Source organism: Drosophila yakuba, chromosome 3R, assembly GCF_016746365.2.
Source record: "Drosophila yakuba strain Tai18E2 chromosome 3R, Prin_Dyak_Tai18E2_2.1, whole genome shotgun sequence".
In the NCBI taxonomy this organism is placed as follows: Eukaryota; Metazoa; Arthropoda; class Insecta; order Diptera; family Drosophilidae; genus Drosophila; species Drosophila yakuba.
In genome coordinates, this window is record NC_052530.2 from 12,036,933 (window position 1) to 12,058,280 (window position 21,348).

The 21,348-nt window shown below is 44.5% G+C and overlaps 1 protein-coding gene across 1 annotated transcript; it reads left to right on the plus strand.

Moving 5' to 3' along the window:
* Positions 1-16,291: 16,291 nt before the first annotated feature.
* On the plus strand, positions 16,292-18,275 carry LOC6536524 (probable cytochrome P450 12e1, mitochondrial). Its single transcript, XM_002097064.4, has 6 exons — positions 16,292-16,415; positions 16,468-16,558; positions 16,633-16,876; positions 16,938-17,054; positions 17,112-17,562; positions 17,619-18,275. The coding sequence occupies exons 1-6, from the start codon at positions 16,338-16,340 to the stop codon at positions 18,204-18,206; spliced, it is 1,569 nt and encodes a 522-aa protein (XP_002097100.1). The 5' UTR covers positions 16,292-16,337; the 3' UTR covers positions 18,207-18,275.
* Positions 18,276-21,348: the final 3,073 nt, after the last annotated feature.

The following is a 21,348-nucleotide window of genomic DNA, read 5'->3' on the forward strand; positions in this document are numbered from 1 at the left end:
TGTGTACTGGGTCCTTCGGCTGCCTGCGGTGTTTGCTGGTAATTTTCATTGTCACGTGGCGGTAATTACCGGTGTTGCAGACACAAACACAGATGCAGACACGCGCCCAGACACAGACACAGACATCGAGTCAGTCATGGCCGTGGCTTTGAACTGCACACGCCTGCACTGGAAAAAACATCCTCGAGTTTATAGTGGGATATGATAAATGATATCTCTAAGACTTATTTGTTCTAAAATTTAAACTCATTTTTATTGATGATGACTTTTAAAGTTATTAAGAGCCTCACTAAAACATGACAATGCCACCTTGAGTAACATAAATATATTCTCAGTGCACTGGTAGTCGAATTCCTCCGCGTGCATATGTATATGTGCGTCTGTTGATTTGTCTGTTTATCTGTGTGTTTGGGCTATATCCTGTGGCGTCGCGACGCGCTTTACAATTTCAATTCATTGAATTTTAACAGCGCCTGCAGCATCGACCAACCAGTGTCCTTGTGCCTGCGAGCCCAGTTAACCGAAAGTTTGTAAAACGTTATGTGCAACATTTGCAGGACGCAGGACATGGCGGCCATGGGAGCCACGAGGGGCTATAGTCCTGATCCCGAGCGTGGTCCATTGTCAATGGCTTCGTGCAGGTTGGCCGCTGATATTAAAACGTGTTTTATCACCCGCCGCCATTTCGCGGCCGGGTATTCATTCCAATTGCGGCCAGATTGCACTTTTCAAGTGCGTGTTAATGCACTGCGTGTGTGCGGAAAGGGGGCGGGGCCAATGGGGCGGAATGGGGCTTAGGGGCTGTTTTGGGTGCTTACACATGCAACAGCGACTGCGACTGCAGGCGGCACTTAAAGCTGACTCAGCCCAAAGCGATGGCTATTCAAATTAGGGGAAAGGCGAGTGTCACAAATGTAATCTAAACAAGAAAGTGAGAACGCGAAATACTCGACTCGTTACTTAGCTAGCGATATAAACTAAAAAATATTAAATAGCACACAAAAATCTAAAAAATTGTCAAAAGTATGGGCGTGGCAGTTTTGGGCGTTAGAATGGGTGAAATCAAGCAAAAGAGATTGAGCCAGGGGGCAAAAAGAAGCAGTTGAAGAAATGGGGAGAGCAATAGAACTACACGCTGCTGAATTATGAACAAAAATTATATATATTTAAAAAAAAACTAGGAAAATAATATTTGCTTCTAAATGTTAATGAGAAACGGAGTATGTTACATGAAGAAAGATGTAGTTTAAAGTCAATAAAGCTTTTCTTTAGGACAGAAAATAACTTACAAAATATTATTACACATTAATGTATTGTTTCAAAAATGCTATTTACAACCTTAATTGCACCCTTTTTGTATTGCAGTGTGAAAGGTGTTCGAGTGTGCGTGTGTGTGTGTGTGTGTGGTATCCTAGTAGCAGCTGTTGTTTGTCCTTTGCCGCCATTTTGTGCGTGTGTGAGTGGCATCCCTTTCACTCCGGAGTCGAGTTTGTTACATTTTCGTTTTGCAATTTCATTAAATTCCAGCATCCGCCATAAATCTTCCACTCTTCAGCACGGCTTCTGTGCTTTGAAGCGATAAAGGTATGTCTGCTTGTTTGTCCTTGTATCCGCAAGTGTGCAAGTGTGTGTGTGGGTGGCTGTGGGTGTGGGTGTGAGTGTGGTTGGGGTATTGGGGATCCCATTCACACACATACACGCACACGCAGGCACAGGGAGCGTAACGTAACCCAAAATGGCCGTTGAAGTGGTTGAAAGCGATTACGCTGACTGCCAAAGGTTGACGCCTGTGATTGTGTGTGTGTGTGTATGTGTGTGTTTGTATGTGTGGGAGTTGGTGTTTAAATGTTGTATGAATGAGCTTTTTGGGGACACTTCTCGCTCGGACCCTTGGGTGAGTAGAATTATGTGGGGCTTGGCTGGTCCAGGACTTTAAGCTGCCCAACATAAACTTGGCTCAGTTACACCCAGATGCTCTACTAATGTGTCCCAAACTGCCTGCCCTAAAAAACCTTATAACCCATCCCCTCCCCCATTGACAAGCCATTGAGCAACTTTATGGGAGTTGTTGAAATGTGCCCCGCCCGGAAAACATAACTTAACAACAGATTAAAAGGGCATAAAGCGTGTTCCACTTCTGCTTTTGCCCATATCTATCATAGCACATACATTCTTGGGCTGCCCGACATTCTATCACGATTCGCGTTGAATCTCTGGTCCAATTTCGATTCCAGTTCATCGACATTCCTTTGGCGAAGTATGCTAAATATTATGACAACCCAAGGGCGGCCAATGAGCATCCTCCAACTTCTGCACCCCATTCACTACACTCCTGTCTCCATTCAGTGGGGGGAAAAAAGGCTGAAAACTGAAGACCCAGCTGGCTGGGTTCGTCTGGCGCTTATTAAACTGAAATCCCCATCTCAAGCGACTGCCATTGCTGCTGCAGTTAACAATTTTTGCAAGCCACCAAGCAAATTATTATTGTTTTTCTTTCCCAAATGGCTCTAACCGAGCTTAGTGCTCTGGGAGCCAGCGAGGAGTAAATAAACGACTTCTGAGTGCCCTGGTATGACATTTTGTGCCTTTAATTAGATTCAATAAAACAAAGTATTTTTTCCAATTTTACTTTCTGTCTAGGGTTTAAAATATGTTTTGCTCCACACAATAAAATCAATCACAAACTTATTTAGCAGTTCTGCCAGTTTGTAAACTTGGATCATTATTCATAAATTTCATTCATTCTTTCATGCTAAAAATGTTAAGCTTAATCTATTATATCTAGGGCATTATTCCAGCGGTTTCTCAGCTTTACTTTTCGCCACATCCCTTTTATATAAATGTTGTAAAAAAATATATTTTTAAATTTTTTCCATTTGCTAGCGCAGTTGGTTGACAATTCCATAAGCCAACAAAGCGCGGACTCCTTGTCGCCCAATGTTTCTCCGCCAGCTGACTTCGTCCTGGCCTCCTTGTCCCTCTTCCAGCTCCATCTCCAGTCTCTAGTCTCCAGCTCCTGCTCCCAGTTTTTGCAGTTCTGGTGCCGCGCGTGGCGATATAATTGAATGTCTCAGGTGTTTTGTCAGACATTGCTTAAGCCTTTTCCGGGGATTTTCTACGGGTGTCCTCTGCCAAGGCGCCCAATACGGGATTGTCCTTTTAAAGGTCCTTAAAGTGTTGCACGACCGTGTTGCTCTATGGAATAGGGGGTATGGGGGAATGGGGGTGCGCTGCCATCGTGTGACATTCAAATCCGCGTCGTTTCATTCCACAATCCACACCCACGCCGCACACTCACCTGCCCCGGCCTAATTAAAACATTCATCTTCATTTTCACCTTTTGCCTAATTAATTCACACAAAAATCAACTAAATTAATATGAAAACCAAGCCAAGAAGCTGACAAGCTGCTGACCACCCCCCTCTATCCCCCTCCATCCCCCTCCATCCCCCTTCACCCATTTTGCCACCCGCCCTCGATGTTATTGCTTTTGCTGTTTGTTGTTTCTGCTTTTCGGACGCTAACGAGAATTAATGGTTTGCAGTGTGGCACACAATTACGACGGGCAAAATCTTAGGTAAGCAGCACCGAAATTGTCACCAGGCTCAGGACTTAGGACGCAAAAAAAATCCACAGAAATAGAGGGAAATACAGCTACACATAATTGGCTTTGTGGGGGTGCTGTGTCAAAAACTGCTCAATTTACGCGTCGTGAAATTAATTTATGCCCAATGCAATAACCTCGGCAACGTCAATAAAATACATTAAGGCCAGGAGTCCTTAGCCGGGGATTGGTCTCGTATTTTGGTCCCGGCCAAAGCACAGGACGAGGAAAGGGCCAGAATGGACCAGCAACCTGGCCCAGACGGCTGCCTAATTGCGCTTTGTCAATTTGAAATTAAAATTGCCCGCCTCACGCGCATACACAAAAACTGAGGAAAAAAATGGCCAACCAAACATATTTCCTAGTAACTGAAAATGCTCTTTGAAAATCTATATGAAATATATGTAAAATCTAACAATTTCAGAACAACCAACCTGATATGAGACAGAATGGAATGAATTAAATGAAATGAATGAATACAAAGCCATTTGAATAACACATTCTAGCGTGAGAATTAAATAGCATGAATATATATTTACACAGCTTAATCCGCGTAATAGACATTGTGTTATTCGATAAATATATAGCTATGAGATAGCATTTTATATTACTATTATACCTTCAGACGTATATTTAATTTACGTACAATTTTTCTCTCAGTGCTTCGACACCAACACATGCTCATAGACTTCGGCACACGTAGTGTAAGAAATGCGCCTTGCAAAAAATTTCCATAATTTAGCGATCTAAATGCAAGTGGCGCAATTGAAGCGTAATTAGACCCTGCCAGTCAGTCACCCTCACATCCTGCCATCCAGGCATCCTGGCACTCTGGCATCCTGGCATCCGCACCAATAGTGGCACACGTGGAGTAGGAAGTGGCGCTAATTGGTTTCTGGTCAGCACGAAGGATGCACGAGTCCCACAATTCCACATTTTTTTCCTGCTTTCAGCGGGCGCCAATTAAAAACGTGCTCACATTATGCTTTATTGACTTTCCCCCGCCGCATACAAATACTAAATTCGTACGGATATCTTCAATACCCAAAGGACTTGCTACCTGAAATGGTTGGAAAATAGGGGAAGGTGGAGGGGAGATGACCCCCTGGTGGGCGTGCCTCTTAGCAATAATATCGTCCTCGGTTGGCCATAAAACAAATCATGCAAGTTTATGGTCACCTTACCTACATTGTCCACTGCGAAACTTTATCTTTTTCTATGCGGCATTATGGCCACAGATTAGACACGGGATTTAGCACAATGCCCATCCACGGAGGGCAGGTGGAGATGTACGCATATGTGCCTATCTCCATATGGGGGTTTCCATTTTTTCGATAGCCAGCATAACGAATTAAATATGACCATTTGTATAATAGCCGAGACTCGGGACTCCAGTTGGCATACCAACTCTCCGATATCTAATACAATTATGGTCGGGGTAATGGGCAATGGTGAATGGGCAATGGACTTGATCCCATGGATGAGTATGTGCCCATTTGGCTGCTGGACAAACTCGAATGCAAAATGCATGACGTTTCCTGTTTAATTTTCAGTCGACTAAGTGCTACGGCTTAGTTCGGGATCTGCAGGACAACAGGCGTAGTTGGAGTGGCCAGGATTCGGGGGATTGCTGATTTGGTTTCACATTGTTGTTATGCTATTGTTGCATGTGCCTCAAAGTACAGATATGTATGTTACTCCCATCAAGTCTGCTGCCTCTGGGCACATTTTTCACACAATTAAGTGAGTTTTTGATGGGCTGAAGTATATGATAGGCTTGGTAAAACCAATAAGCAAAGTGTTTGTGGGTGGAACTTTCTAAAAAATTTATATCTCGTATATGTAGAAATACTGGCTGTTGGCTTTAAGATGAAATTAGATATTATTATCTGGTTTTCTTCTTTACCTTTAGTTTAGTGATAATTGCCAAACATTTTATACAATGTACTTATATATTTAAGTGACTTTCATTCCCCTTACCTTTACCATATAGGACAACAGAGTCTCCGTAGATTCTAATTTGATGAAGTTATTTGCCGACCGAAAGCCATAAATAACAATTTTTAAGGAAAAGCAAAGGCGACAAAGGCGATGTGAAATTCAGAGGGAAAGAATGAAGCCGAGCGAGCGAGCGAGCGAGGAAATGTAAATTAGAAGCCAACTGTGACTGTCTAGATAAGAATGTACTTATATATATATATGTATATACGTATATCTGGGATGGGCAGGATGTGGTGATGATGCCGGGCTGCCACCCGGACACCCACATCCAGATACCCGTAAAGATACCCGGACAAGGAATGCGGTTCGTGCTCGACTGCGGCTCGTGGGGCACCAGTGTGCGGCATTTTATTTCGCATTAAGAGATTAAGATCAAAATTAAAATTTAAATTACCCCGCGACACGCTGCGAGGCTTCTATGTATATGTATGTTTTGTATGTTTTGTATGTGGGTGTTGTCAACGTTTGCTTTGTTCTCCTTTCTGCCCCCTTTGATTGCCTTAAATTGTTGCAAGAGCGCAAAGGGATTCATTTTTAGGATTCTTCAGTTACTGTGGCAAATCTTAAAAACGAAGAACGAAAAACGTAATTAATTTGTGCGAAAACCTGGCAGCGGCAATGAAACTGCCTGATTGACAGACAACTTAATTGGGTTTCTCGGAAATATTCCGCCAACACTTGCAATTAGCAGGCTTGTAAGTTTGAAGATATTTTATAAGGATTCCTCGCCAGCAATCCAAGTGCAACTATTGCTACACTTAGAGAATAACTACCCACATCCGATAATTAACTAGCCGCAGAGTAAGTTAGTCTCGTTGAAATACTAATACTTAAAGGAGGTGTTGCATATATACACATATATACTATATACTATTTACTTGTACTTAATATATATGAAAATATATGATGCCCCGAAATTTGGCCTGCGGTTTGCTGTTTCCGCAATGTATCTGTGACCGAAAGTTGCCGCTATGTCAGCATCAGTATCAGTCTGCTTCTGAGCCCGAGTCCTGGATCCTGGGCGGTGAGTCCTGAGTCCTGAATTCCGAGTCCTTGGACCCACTCCCACCTGAGCCCACCCACCGAGCCGCAAAAAGGGGACTGCAAGTGACGCAATGCAAAATCCTTACCGCAATCCCTAGAAAAATTTATGAGCACTCAAGTTGATTCAATTTAAAATTTCTCCATGCGGCTGCTAACCGAACCCTTTTCCCCGATTTTCGCCGCTTTTCCTCGCTTTTCCTTGCTTTTCCACCACTCTGCCAGCCTTCAGTGGCAGCCCCCGAAATTGTGACGCTGACGTCTCATTTTTATAATTAGGCTAAGCCCAGGCCCAAAGCCAAGTTGTGCCAACTGTGCCTGCGCTTTACTCTCTCCAATTTCCCTCGACTTTTCCAGCTTTTCCCGCTTTTCCGCCGCTGCGCTCTGTTTTGGCCCGGCTAATTGTGCGAAGGCTGGCGAGGCATCCGTTGCCAAGGTTTTACTACTCCAGCGAGAACTACTAGTACGAGTATTTGGTGGTAAAGTATGAAACAATGCGAAACTTTGTTTGATATTGTTGGCTCGGACATTTGGGGGAAATGCGAAAAATTAGCAGCTAAAGCAGCTAGAAAGCAACAACAGCAGTTGAGAAGCAGCAGCAACTAAATTTACAGCCGGCGAAAAGTTTTGCGCATTTTGAGTGGCATCAATTTTGACATTTACCTGCAATGTGGCCAAAAAGAAAAGTTCACTGCTCAGCTTTCCTGCTAACTGGGCTGCGCTCCGTAAGCCGATTTTAAGTAATTTCAGCTTTAGATTGTTTTCCTCTTCTGGGTGAAAACTTTTCGTGATATGCCAAATTATTCAAAACAAAATAAACCAGAGAGAACGCCTTAGTCGACTATCAGATACCTGTTCATCAGCTGGGGGAAGTGCTAACGAAGTGCGGGATGTGGTGGAATCCGAAAACTTTGGGCTGCAGGATCTGTGCTCCAGGATCTGAGCTGCAGGATCTGAGCTGCTGGATTTGAGCAGCAGGATCTGTGATGGGCTCTGAGATGTGGAATCTATGGGCTGCAGGATCTTTGGAGCTCTCCGGTGGTCTTTGGGGAACCTGGCTCTTGTCTCTTAGCTTCCAAAAGCGATACTTCCTACGCTTCCTGCGATTCATCGATTCGAGTATATCCTTTTGCTCTGCGGGCAGCGGGTATAAAAGCAAAGAAAGCGAAATGCAGAGCAGGAAAAATTGCAACTAAAGTTCGGGGCATGGAATGTGTCAGGATGTATAAGTCTGTAAAAATTCCAGCTCCGCTTTTTGTGTTGTTCCCACTTTTGTTGTTTCGAGCTGGAAAAGTTTTTGGCGCAACGGGTATGGAAGTTGCGCCCCACGGGGGGTGCTGGAAAGGCGGGTGGAAAAGGAAAAGTGGGCGGTGGAAAAGTAGGCGGAAGTGGCGCATGCAAAGTGCAAAAGCTCGTTGAATATGACCGGGCATTAAAGATGCCATAACCGTGTGTGTTTGTGTGGGCAGGATGTCAAAAGTTTGGCTAAGTAAAACCTCATGTGCATCTAATTAAAAATATAAAAAACTTTATTTTAAGGCCGCCAAAGAAAACTTTGTCTCCAGCGGAAATGAGTGTGACTCGGTGAGTGTGCGTGTGAGTGTGCGTGTGAGTGTGAGTGTGTTGACTCCAAAGCGAAAGGATTGTTGCCTCCTGCCGTTTTCGGTTGCATTTAAAAGTTCCAAGTTGGCATGTTTATCAGCACGAGTGTGTAAAGGGATTTTTCGTTTCGCAAATGAGCTGCCAAATTGGCATAACTTGCTGCGCGCAAGGTGACAGCCAAAACCGAGAAGCGCAAACTTTGAAAAACCCAGCGTGGTTAATTAGTTTCGTTTTCGAGGGCTTTAGGAATCTTGGATATTCTGAAATCAAGACAAAGCATGTATTGTATTGTATTGCATGTATAATGTATTTTCCTATTATATCTATAACATGAATACTTTATGGGATGGCTTGAATTGCCTCTATTCGTTATGAGCGTCGTCAAGTCGAGGGCCTAATGGTTTGCTTTTGACAACCAAATGCTGGCCAGCTCAAAGGCTGCAAATAGTATTGGATAAAGGAGTGGCATTTTTGGAAAGAAGGAGAGTTGCGGCAACATCCCTGACCAAACCAGACGGATCCACTGACAGTCACAGCCGCAGCCAGTTTGAGTGACTGACTCTGACTTCGACTTGCACATGCCATCAGTGCGGCTGATTCGGATTCGCATACTGGTTCATAGTGCCCACTTCCCCAACTCTTCAACCCCCTTGGACCGATGTCATTAATGCAACTGGAGGCTGCAACTGGAGAGCCCGCCTTAACCCTTTTGGACAGCCCCAAATGCTTTGCATTTCGACTTTGCACTGGCCGCATGTGCGGCTACTCTTCAGCCTCCCAAAAAGCCCAGCAGCCCAACGGGAAAAGCAACCAGTTTTCCCCAGCCATTCGGTTCGATGGGAGCAAAAAATAACAAACGAGCACAACATGAGCTGAAAATAAGATTTTTGAGCCATTTCGTTTTGTTGCGTTTATGTTGGCTTGCCCATTGCCATGGGCATGTGTGTGTGTTGTGTCTCTGGTTGTGCGTGTGTGTACTTGTCCTAGCCTTGGTAACATCGTCTGGCCGACTCTGCGCCTCACTGGCTGATGTATTCATGAAATCGTGTGATTAATGGCTCGCACAACATTTGCACACACTGCTCCAGCTCCTGATCCTCCGGCTTCTTCTCCTGCTGCTGCTGCTGCTACTGCCACTGCTGCTCCTTGCATCCTTCTGCTCATCCTCGACAGGCGGCGTATCTGTCTGCGTGCAGATAAACATGCCCGAGCCGCTCCTCTTTTCAGCCACTGAAAGAAAAGAAGGGGCCATACACTTGGCACGGCCTACTGAAAGTTGCAAATGTGATTATATTCTATCTTAATAATAAATATTGAAAATTTGATTTGTAGTCTTTTTACTTCGATACAATTCTGCAATTCTGTGTGGAATTCATAGTAGCCGTTGAATTCTTGGTAGGTAAAGGAATTATTTTTTTTAACCGTGTTTTTATTCATATTTTTTCAAGTGCACCCGCTGCCAATCTCCGCCAGCAAATGCTGCGCATGCATAACGGGCGAAGGATGTGTGTGGACGAGGACGAGAACGTGGACTCGGCTGGGGGACAGAAGGACACATGCAGGACATTCAGGACAGCAGTAGCAGCAGCAACAGCAGCAGTGACGACGCAGCAACGACGACGACATTGGTCACAAAAATTTTCCGGCTCTGCGCGTTTGTCTGCCATTTTATCATAGCCGGCCGAGTCGAGTCGCATGAGGCGTTGAAATTAACAAACATCCTGGGGGCCTCCGGACTCGCATCCTTTCGCATCCTGGCCGAAACAAAAATGCGTCGTAATTAAACCGAATTTAATTGCTTTCGCCTGTGCCCCTTCCCCAAATGCTTGCGCCATTCCATTCCAGTGCTTATAACTATGCTATAATCTTTGACACTTTTATTGCGGCTCTAAAAGTTATTAACTTGATTTAATAAGCGCCTTGGACAGCGGCAGTGGCAACAACAACGAATTGGAATGTTTAGCATTTTACAGTATCATCGGAGAGGGAAAAGTTTGCCAAATGAATTTGATCGCCTTGGCATTCAGAACGTGGCTTTAATTAACTCATTTTTCATTGGCACTGCCAGCGGGGCGTCCTTGCGGCAGGACGAGGGGTGAAATCCAAAGCCGAAGCCGAAGCCAAAAATGAATGAAATCCGTAACCGAGGGTTAGGTAATCTTATCTGCTAGGTGGGTCGTTCCACCGTAGCTCGCGGGTCTTTCAGCCCATCACTCATCCGGAGCCCAAGCCTTTGTCTCCCTGCTGATAAGCCCAAGAAAAGTCTCCATCTCCCCCCAGTTAGCTTGGCTTTTTGGTTTTATCAGCGTGAACAAATTTGAATTAGCCATTTGAATTCGGAATTTTGGAATTGGGAATTTTCATGCCGAATTATGCGAGGCAGCGTCGCCTGGCTGAATTTGCATCGATTCGCGCGGCAGGACAGCAAGATAAATAGTTAAATAAACAGAGCCCATTAAACTGTCTTTACGGCTTTAAGTGATTGCCCATTCTTGGAAATCAATTTTTCCTCTTACAAGAAAAACGAACCATTTTTAAGTTAGTTTTTGTCACAGCTTCGAGTGCCAAGCAAACTAATCCAAACTGGGAATTAGCCCCCATAACAATTGAGCTTAATTTGTGGGGAAATCTGCCATAATACGTGCTTTGACACACAAGACAATGGCTCTGTCACTGGCACCTCACAACTACCAAATAGAAAAATAAAAATGAACCAAAGACTCCCACAAGTTGTTTCATTTTTAATCAAGCTCGTGTTTTTGCATGGCTGCCATTTAGGTGGGTCAAAGGTAAATGCAATGGAAAATGCAGACTTCGGAGCCCCGAAGAAAAGCCAAGAAAAGCCAGACACAGATGCAGACACTTTTTATGGGCAATAGAAAAACCTCAAAATTGCAGATTTAATTTTATTTTATTGCACTTCTCCCTGCTGCCAACGCAAATTGTTTCTTTATGCAGGATCTCCATTGTCCTGCCGTCCGATGGAACGGAAGAGATTTCTGGCGGGTGAGTGCGGAATTTAATCAAGAAAATATTCGGGGACACTTGAAACTCAAGTCAAGACAACAATTTGTGGCTGCCGGATAAACTCAGAAAATTCCATCTCGTGCTGGGATTATTTTATTATTTAGCCTGGACTGCACCGAATGATTGCTCATTAATAAACATAAGCAACAAATTGCTCGACAAAATCAAAAAACCAAAACCATTTACGAGCTCAGTGAGCAGGATTGAAAAAATTCCAGAAAAAATGCTGGTCTGAATGGTGGATGGGTATTTGCTGCGGTATAATATTTGTAATCAAACGCAGTCGGAGTCATAATAATCAAGTCGTAAAAAACAAATCCATTTTCGCGCTTGAATAAACAGCCAAAACAGAGACTCTCAAGTCTCAAGTCGAAGGATCCCCAGACAGGGTCTGGGTCGTAAGATGGGCAGTAAAAACAATGATAGTAATGGCGGAACATTTTTACACCTTCCACGGCAGCCACAAAAGGGATCAGGATAAGCATTCTGTGGTAATAAAAAGAAACAGCACAAATAGCTCAATGGTTGTGATTTTGGTTTGTACGCTTGTTTTTTACGACCAGACAGGATGACAACGTGTAAATTTTGCGCTTTATTTAACAGCGCAAATGACAAATCTGATTCCATTTAATGATCGTAAAATCACTCATCAAACGCTGTAAATTGCAATGTAATAGAAAAATAATAAGCGACTGCGATGCATCGAAGATGTTATCATCGTAAAAGCCCAGAGTCGTAAAATCCGAGAGTCCTGGTCCTTCAGCTTTGGCCTCTTCTTCATCTTCAGTTTGAGAGAGGAAGGTCCTGGCGTTAGTTTTCACACCCAAAACAGTGTCGGCTGGGCGGATGCAAAGCTCTGGCATCATTACACTTGAGTGTTTTACAACTTCCGTTGAGTTGAGTTCGCCCTGGCCATAAAGTGTAATCTTCATGTTTTTATTAGGCGAATGGGCGGATGGGGCGATGGGTTGTCAATGGCTCTGAGGACATCAAATTGACAGCTCCTTGGAGTCGTAAAACTCAGCCACTGTCTGGCCATACATACTACTTGTATATACATATGTATGCACATATGTTGGGGGTAATGATTGTCACCGGCTAAACAATTAAATCGAGGTTAGGAATGGCGCATAAAAAGCGCATAAAAAGGACATAAACACAGACCCTCGCCTCGACAATGATGACCATGATAATGATAATGATGACGATGACGATGACGATGTCGTCAACGCATCGTAAACATTTTAACATTTTAAGCCAGTGTTTATTTTCATTTGGCAGGGATAAGAGCGGAACATGACCCCTATGCGATCTGTGGGCTCGTAAAACTCAGCTGATAAGACACTCGACTCGCCGCTGGTAATGATAATAAAATTATAAGTTACACACCCACATATGCTGTGGGTCCTTCGGATGGGTCTCTATGGATGGGCACTTTACTTGGGGTATTCCCCAACTGACTGCCTTCTCATCCTCTTGCCGCCGTAAAGTGCGCTAATCAGCATTTAAAATTAACTAAATGCCCGCCTCTTAGAGCTGACTTGATGAGTTTGGCCTTTGGCTCGCAGGATATCCCTGGGTCCTTGAGTTCTCGGGGCTGTAAAAGCAGGTTTATGTTGTTCCCGGCCCGTTAAGTGGATGGAAGATGCGTTTTTCATGTAGCTGCAAATGGCCGGGGCATGTGGCAATGTGGCATCTTAAGATCGGGCCATAACACTTAAGTGTGTGTGTGTGTCAAGTGACATTTGATTGCTCCAGTTTAAAGCGTTTGGAAAGTGCTGAGCTGCTGGATTCGCATCAAACTTAATTGACAGACATGTGTGGGCAAATTAAATTGAAGGCGGAAGTGCTTAATTAATTATCGAATCCAATCGAAGATGGTTTATAGAGTAGACATGTTTTAATGGCAGAAGTTGTGGTCTTAGTTTGGTATCTGGCTAATCACATATTTTACTCAATAAGTACTTTGTTTCAGAAATTCTAAAACAGGCGGTGTAGAATGACTTTAGCTTTAAATACTGTATGCTTCACTCTATTCTGATTCCACTTTAAGCCCCATTATCATATGGCACTCTCCGCTTTTAATTGGGCCCCCAGTCGGAGAGTGCGTGTCATCCGCACTCACAAACACACTCACACACTCGCACACTCATACACTCCACACACACATAGAACGTGCACCCACACAAAGGGAAGCTTACTTCCGCCATTTTCTATGATGAATTGCTACTTTGGCTCAACGCACGCACACCCGTTCGCCGAAGAGAAGAAGATGCGCAGACGGCAGAAAGGAACAGAGATGAGCCGAGTACAGGCAGGAGCTGCAAAGGACGAGGGACAGGAGAGGTCGCATAGATACACATTTATCCAGCTGTCGGCGGCGTTGACAGCGGTAGGAAAAAAGAGGAGTGCAGGACTCCGAAAAGGAGCCGCTTACCGGGGCAGGTGAGCCCGTGCTCAGGACACGGGAAGTGCACTTTGGACACGGGACACCCACACATCGGGGTGCTTTTGCAGCTTATTTATGTCTGGCAATCATAAAGCGCGCTAAAGAGCGAGCGAAAGCGATATAGCAGCGAGAGCGAGACGGGGCGAGCGAGTGCAGGTTATGGCCTTCTATAACTCAGAACTGGGGAAACACTCCAGGACCCGGAACCCGGAACTACCAGTGCTCAGAACTCGAACTCAGAACTCAGAGCCCCGAGCTTCGGAACTCACATGATGCCGCCTCTTTCTGGCCAACGTCTGCGTCCACTTTCGTTGGCTGCTGCTGATGTATTCCATACAAATTGCAGGTTTTAGTGTTTTTATTTTTGCCCTCCAGCGCAGGGGTGAAATCCTTTGGAATCCTGCTGACTACGTTCGGGGTGTACTGGGTGTAGTGGCTGTGGTGGGTGATGTGGGTGGAGTGGGTGGAAGGGGCGGCCGAGTGGCTGAATGGGCGAGTGGGCAGGCGCATCATCCATCAATGGCATTTGCGGCAAGGACAGCGGCGAGTGCTCTCGGTGAGTGCTTCTGACGTTTTTGTGTCGCAGACACAACAACACTACAATTGGGGGCGACTGAGGGAGTTCCCAGAATTTGGATAGCATCCTCCTCCTATTTTTGCTTTTTTCGTGGCGAACTCATGCGGCGAAATTTGTTCAGTTTTCGCTGCAAAACAAATTCAAAATCTCTTCACTGAGCGGCAAAATGCTTACATGAAATTGTTTAGATTGAGATGGTAATTTATAGACATCGTAATATCTGCATAAGAACAATATGTATACCCATTTAAAACTGGATGATAAACGTAATAATAATCATAATGCTGAATCTTACAGCTTTATTTCTGAATTATAACTTTTAAAGTCCAGAGAATTATCTTCTTATTATTATATACATTTTTGATACCATAAATACCTTTAGGTCGCCCAAAACCTGTATTGGTTTAGCAACTCTCTTTCTGCATTCCATTCCCTTGCTATTATCTCTTTGCTATCGTCTGTGGAAACCCCTCCCCTTGCCTGCCCTACGCTTTGCTGTTTGTAAAATAATAACATAAAATATGGCTGGCCTTGAACAATTTACTTTTATTTTATTATTATTGTCAGCCTCCGTGGAAATGCCGCCTCAACATGTGAACCGTTCTTCCCTCTCTTTCTTTTTGTAAATGTGTGGGTGTGTGTTTTCGTGTGGGTGAGATGTCTGCATTGTTGTTGCGCCTCGCTTTTAGCTTCATTAAATTTATGTTGCAACCCCCCCGCAGCCCCCTCTTCCAACAAATATCCTGGGCCTAGTTGCACGTGCCGCGTGGCCGTAAAACAGATCGTAAAAGTTTATTACTTGCGGCTTTTGTTTGTTACTCTGTATGTGTGCGCCGCTTTCTCTTTTCCCTACCACTCTGTGTGTGTGTGTGTGTGTGGCGCGCTCTCTCCTTTTCGATGTGTTTGTGTGAACCGCCGTCGCTGTCAGCTGTCAAATTGAATTTGTTTATATTGCCAACAGCTCGCCGCTCCAACAGGTTTCATTTTTACTCCCGTCCCGGAAATCATTGCGTCATGCTGATATTTTGTATTTTAACACCCCTTCGCAACCTCCCCCCAACTGCCACGCCCCCTTTTTCCGGCCATGTCATCCTCAGGCTTTGTGTTTAGGCTGCAAAAGTCGATTTTTGTTGGTTTAGGTCAGTTTAGTTAGCTGGCTTTGACAGCTCAAAGTCGAGGTCAACTTTTGTATGCCCATCATCAGCTGCTGTCTCTCTGTTAGTGTGAGAATGAGTGAGCGTGTGTGTGTGTGTGCGTGTGCCTGTGTGTGTGTGACTGGGTTTCAGTCGGTGAGTGTGTATGTCCTTACACAGGATATATTTATGGGCTCGCTGGTCGAGACGCTTATAGCCGCTGCGACGCGTCCTTGTCAGTTGCCAAAAACATAAAAAATCGATTTTATTATAGCCGTCAGTCTGGCCCGTCTATATAGATTTTCTGTCACCGCTGATATTGCCTCTGTCTGGGTATTTGCTGTGCCTGTGTGGGTGTTTCTGGGTGACAGGCTTTAATTTCCGGCGGCTCTGCTAAGGTTTGACTACTTTTTAAAAGATTTAACGGAGTGAACGTAACGTATACGTAACATGTATGTTGGATAGGTACAGAATACTCATGAATTTAAGTACTTAACAAGAGAGAACGCTATCAGATACCCATTACTCAGAGAGAAATTTAAAAGACTAAGATCGACTCGGTAATTGATTCTGATCAAGAATATACTTTATATACTTTTTACCCTTAGAGTAAACATGTAGTGAATGCTCTAGTTAAACCAAAATACAAAACCAAATACAAAAGTGTCAAGATATAGAATTAAGATAGGCATTCCAATTATGACATCACAAAAAGCTCATTTCGCCAATCTTTGCAACGAAACCGAAACCAAAACAAAAGGCAGAAAAAACATAAACAATATTAATCAAATATTCACCCGCTGGGCAAGAGAGCGCACTGAAAGCTCTGCCAAGCTCACTAAAAGTGAATTAATCAAAAAAGTTTTCAAATCGAAAGTTGCTCTCAACTTTTTAGTCTGCAAAATGTTGTCAAAGCAGTGGAACGCAAATAAAAAGATCTCTGGCCAGATCTACCAGCTATGTAGGGGAACGGCTCAAAAGGTGAAGAAAAAATAATTTAAATATATATTTATATATGTAATATAACAAATAGGCCACTGCGGTGAGCGTGGAAGAGGCCAAACCGTATGCTGATATTCCGGGACCCAGCAAATTGCAATTGATCAGAGCTTTTCTGCCGGGCGGTAAGTGAAGGAAAAGCTCTCCAGTATGTTCTCATTGGAGAGTTGTTGATCTGTTGTTGAAAACCTCTCCCAAGGTCGCTATAAAAATTTGCCGGTCCACGAAATGTTTCTCGATATGAACCGACAATATGGAAGTATCTTTAGGATGCCCAGTGTGGCAGGCACAGATATGGTGCTCACGATGAACCCCCAGGACTACGAAGTCATCTTTCGAAACGAAGGCCAGTATCCTTACCGAAGGAGTTTCGAGGCAATGGACTACTTCAAAAGGGTTCACCGGCGGGAAGTATTCGATGGCTACGATGGCTTGACTTCGGGGTAAGTCAACTAGATATAAGAAGTAATTATTAGCTGCTAATATGTATTTACATACTCTCAGAAATGGTCCTGCTTGGGGAAAAATGCGTACGGCTGTCAACCCCATTCTGTTGCAACCACGTAACGCCAAGCTTTATATGACGAATTTGCTGCAAGTAAGCGATGAGTTTCTGGAGCGGTAAGCATGTTAAGATTTATACTAAAATCTAATCGAACTACCTTAATTTGATTTAAGCATTCGCACTATTCGAGATCCTGTTACGCAAGAGATGCCAGATGACTTTGCTGCGGACATTCGGCATTTGGTGATCGAATCCATTTGCTCCGTCGCCCTGAATACACATCTTGGTTTATTGGGGGAGCAACGGGAAAACAAGGATATCAAAAAGCTAGTTTTGGCTCTGCAGGATGTGGTCGAGCTGGGTTTTCAGCTGGATATGATGCCCGCCTTTTGGAAATACTTTCCCATGCCGAATTTCAAGAAGCTCATGCGTTCATTGGACACAATTACGGACTTTTGCCATTTCCACATTGGGAATGCCTTAAAACGGATCGAGGAGGACGCCAAGGCTGGAAAACTGAATGAGATTGGCCTGGAAACTAGCCTGCTGGAGAAGCTTGCCCGCTTTGATCGCCAAACAGCTGTGATTATAGCCATGGATTTGCTATTCGCAGGAGCTGATCCGGTAAGTTAACAATTTAATCACTTGAAGAATATTTGTTGATAATACTCTACGGACAGACACTTGTAACTCTAGGAGGAATCCTGTTCAGCCTGTCCAAGAGCCCTGACAAGCAGGCTCGACTTCTGGAGGAGATCAGGAGAATATTACCCAGCAAGGACTCATCGCTGACCATTGAAAGTATGAGCAATATGCCCTATCTGAGGGCCTGCATCAAGGAGGGCATTCGCATGTATCCCATTGGTCCGGGCACCCTTCGCCGCATGCCCCACGATGTGGTGCTCAGTGGATATAGAGTTGTGGCTGGAACGGATGTTGGCATTGCGGCCAACTACCAGATGGCCAATATGGAGCAGTTTGTGCCCAAGGTTAGGGAATTTATCCCTGAGAGATGGCTGCGCGATGAGTCTAATTCCCATTTGGTGGGTGAAACTGCCACGCCGTTTATGTATCTTCCCTTTGGGTTTGGACCAAGATCTTGTGCAGGAAAGAGGATTGTGGATATGATGCTAGAGATAGCCATTTCGCGGCTGGTTAGAAACTTCGAGATCGAGTTCGACTATCCCATTGAAAATGCCTTCAAGGCCAAGTTCTTTGTGCAACCAAATATTCCCTTTAAGTTTAAGTTTATAGAGCGAAGCGATTAATGTTGTTGATGTTGTTAATGTTGCCTTAAAATAATACAAATTAAACATACGTACACTTCATTTGTCCTATATTTAGGGTTTCTTAATATACACACATTTTTTTTGAGTGAACAACTCGTAAGCGCCTGGTTAAAGACTTTCAAGTGGTTTTGGTTGCACACACATGTCCTTGTCGCTGAAGTGTCCTTTTGAACTCAATACGGCAACATCCACTTCAGCCAACATATCTTTACTGCTGTCCCAAAATAACTTTGGCATTTGCCGGCCCCCTGAAGAGGACTCTTGACTGGAAGGAAAAAAATACGGAGTGTAATTTATGTATGTGGAGTTGGTGGGTTGTTGACTCGATGGCTTGACAATTTTGAGAAGAAGTATTTTATATGAGCTTATGTTCGCAGACATCTTTAAAGTCTAAAGTAAGAGGATCGTATTGATTTTGAATTAAGCCCGTAAGTATGCAATAGTTTTGAAAAAGATCACTTGTGGCGCCAGCTATGTGTCAGTTTACGTACTGTTCACTGCCTTTAATCAACGTTTAATCAGCTCAGTTATGTATTCGCTTTAAGCCATCTATGCCTTTACCAGTCGTATGTCCACTCAACGGTTGCCGCTGCCTAGCCCATCCTTAATTTCATGCCGTCAGACGAGTCCTCGTCCTTCGTTATCGGCTGTAGTTGGACAAACAAATGCGCCGACATAAATAATGCAAAAGTATTCATTTTGACATCGAATAGACAAAGTTGCATTGAATTTTCATGCTTGTTCCTCTCGTTCTTTTATTTCTTTCAGTTACTTGTGCCGGATCTTATCTGACCCCCGCGCTTGCCCCTCTTCGCTAACTCTCTCTCTCTATCTGTTTTCTGCTAGAAAGTCCTGCTCGTATGTCCTGGATTTTATGCTGCAGACCGGACTCACTCGTTGGTCGTCGTCTTGTGCATTATTAAAACTATTCTGATGGCGCTTCCGAGGATGGGGTCCACTTGAAATGTCAATGCTGGGTCCGCAGCTCCTTGTTTCTCGACTCCTCTACTCCAAGCTCCCAGCTCCTTTGCTCCTTGTTCCCATTTTGCAGTGCATAAAGTTTTATCGCTGTCGGGAGAGGGGCAAGGAGAAGGAGAACCCGATTCCGATTGCGATTCCGATTCCGATTCCCTGCCTGCTGTTCTGTCACGTTTCCTGGCCAAGGACTCGACTCGCAAACTTGTGCCCGGGACGAAATGCATTTGCAATTGCATAAATGAATAGCATGAGGAGGAGGCGAGGCGAGTGGCCCAGACAAAATGAATGGAATTCATTATTGACCAGGAGATGTGTCCTGCCAAAGGTGGGGGGCGTGGCCGAGGTGCTGGCCTTTAAATTGAAAATACATGTCAACTATCGGCTGCCCACACAAATCACAGTTTCAGCGCGCATTTCGCAATTTTCGTTGTTGGATTTTCAGAGGGCGGGGCCTCATGCACTTTATGACATGGCACTATCCGTCCCACTCCCCGAAAAGGACCTCCCTCCAGAACCCTTTCGCTGCCCATAAAGTGAGCAATTAGACAATGTCCCAGCCTAATTCGCCTCCCACCTCCTGTGCTCTGCATCTTGGCATTCGGAATTTCGGATTTTCGCATTGAACTTTGACTTGCCGTCAACATGGGGTTCGAATAAAGTGCACGTGCAGAAAATGGCAGTGGTAGTCGTGAGATTTGTGATATAACAATATAACACATTTTTAAGCTGATATATTTTAAAGGAACCTTAATCATATGTTGCCTTACACAAAAATATTGATGTCTACAGTGATGGAAAACGCCGTAATAGTTATGTATTATAAATATGAAAATTCTCAGTTTTAAGTTTTTGTTAGGCTTATTGTTATATCATAATATTGTCTAATAATCTACAAAACATTTGAATTTCCTGTGCCTTTGTCATGGTGTTCATATTCCGATTACCCCTCGGCCTCCTTGCGCCAGCTCCTGTCACATGACATGATGGCCGTCCATTGCCGAGCTGCCAATTTGCAACAGCACGGGCGTGGCAAACGGACCACGTCTAATGATGGCATACATAACCTGACTTCCCCTGAACGCCTACGACCTGGCCAGGCACACGCCCACGCCCACGCCCATGCCCTTGCCCGGTCTTCGGTCCTTGGTCCTTGGTCCTCCGAGCTGTTCCTATTCCAATTTCTATTCCTGGTGCCTGTGACCAGTGCCTGGTCGTGGTCCTGGTCCTGGTCCTCGGGCCTTGGTCCTTCGCAAGTGTCATGTCACACAACGCACTCGGCTGGCTTGTCAATTTCGCAGCTGGGCGTGGCTGGAAGCCAGGAGCATGACTTGAGCCCCAGTGGCAGGCATTAGCATGTTCCACCGAGACACACAGTTTAAAGGAAGGCAAGGAAAAAGTATCAGCATTGCAGTGCAGGACAATCGGCAGGCAGACGTCCCACCCACTCACAATCACACTCACATCAACATCCACTCCCACACCCAAATCCCCACCCACTTTACCCACCCACTTTCCACCCCCGCCCCCCCAGGATGGCGACCCGCCCTGACAGGCGTCCATGATTAATGGTTGTCAATGGCATTCCGCTCGGATCGGATCGGTTGGGCTTGACTTGGCCTGCATGCGGAAAGTAATTTTGTTATTTTAAGAAAAGCCCTCGCAGGCTCTAAGGATTCTGTTTTGCAGGAAATTGATTCCCCCGCGTTTTCCCTTTTTTTTCCAGACCGCTGCCGCAGGAATTCCCCAACAAGTCGCAATTTCGCAACCTTTTGCACCCTGCATGCTCACGGCGCTCATGAAAAAAAAAAAAATAAAACGAAAATATAAATAAAAACAGGGGCTAGATGGTGTTAATGGCATTGGAAATTTGCGTGGGGTGCGGTGGAAGAAATTTAATTTATTATTTCGAAAAGCAAAGCATTTCTAATCGAATTGTATGCCAAATATGCGTTTCATGGGAAATTGAAAAATTGCGCCCCAATTGGGTGGATTTCCTCCACAGACACAGATAATGCCGCCAGAAATTTGAATAGGTTGGTTTTAAAGTGGGCGGGGTCGATAATGTCTATTAGATTGTTTGGCATTAATGATGTCTTGTGCAGAGGACACCACTCTTGATGAACAGGCACTTAGGGGAAATGAA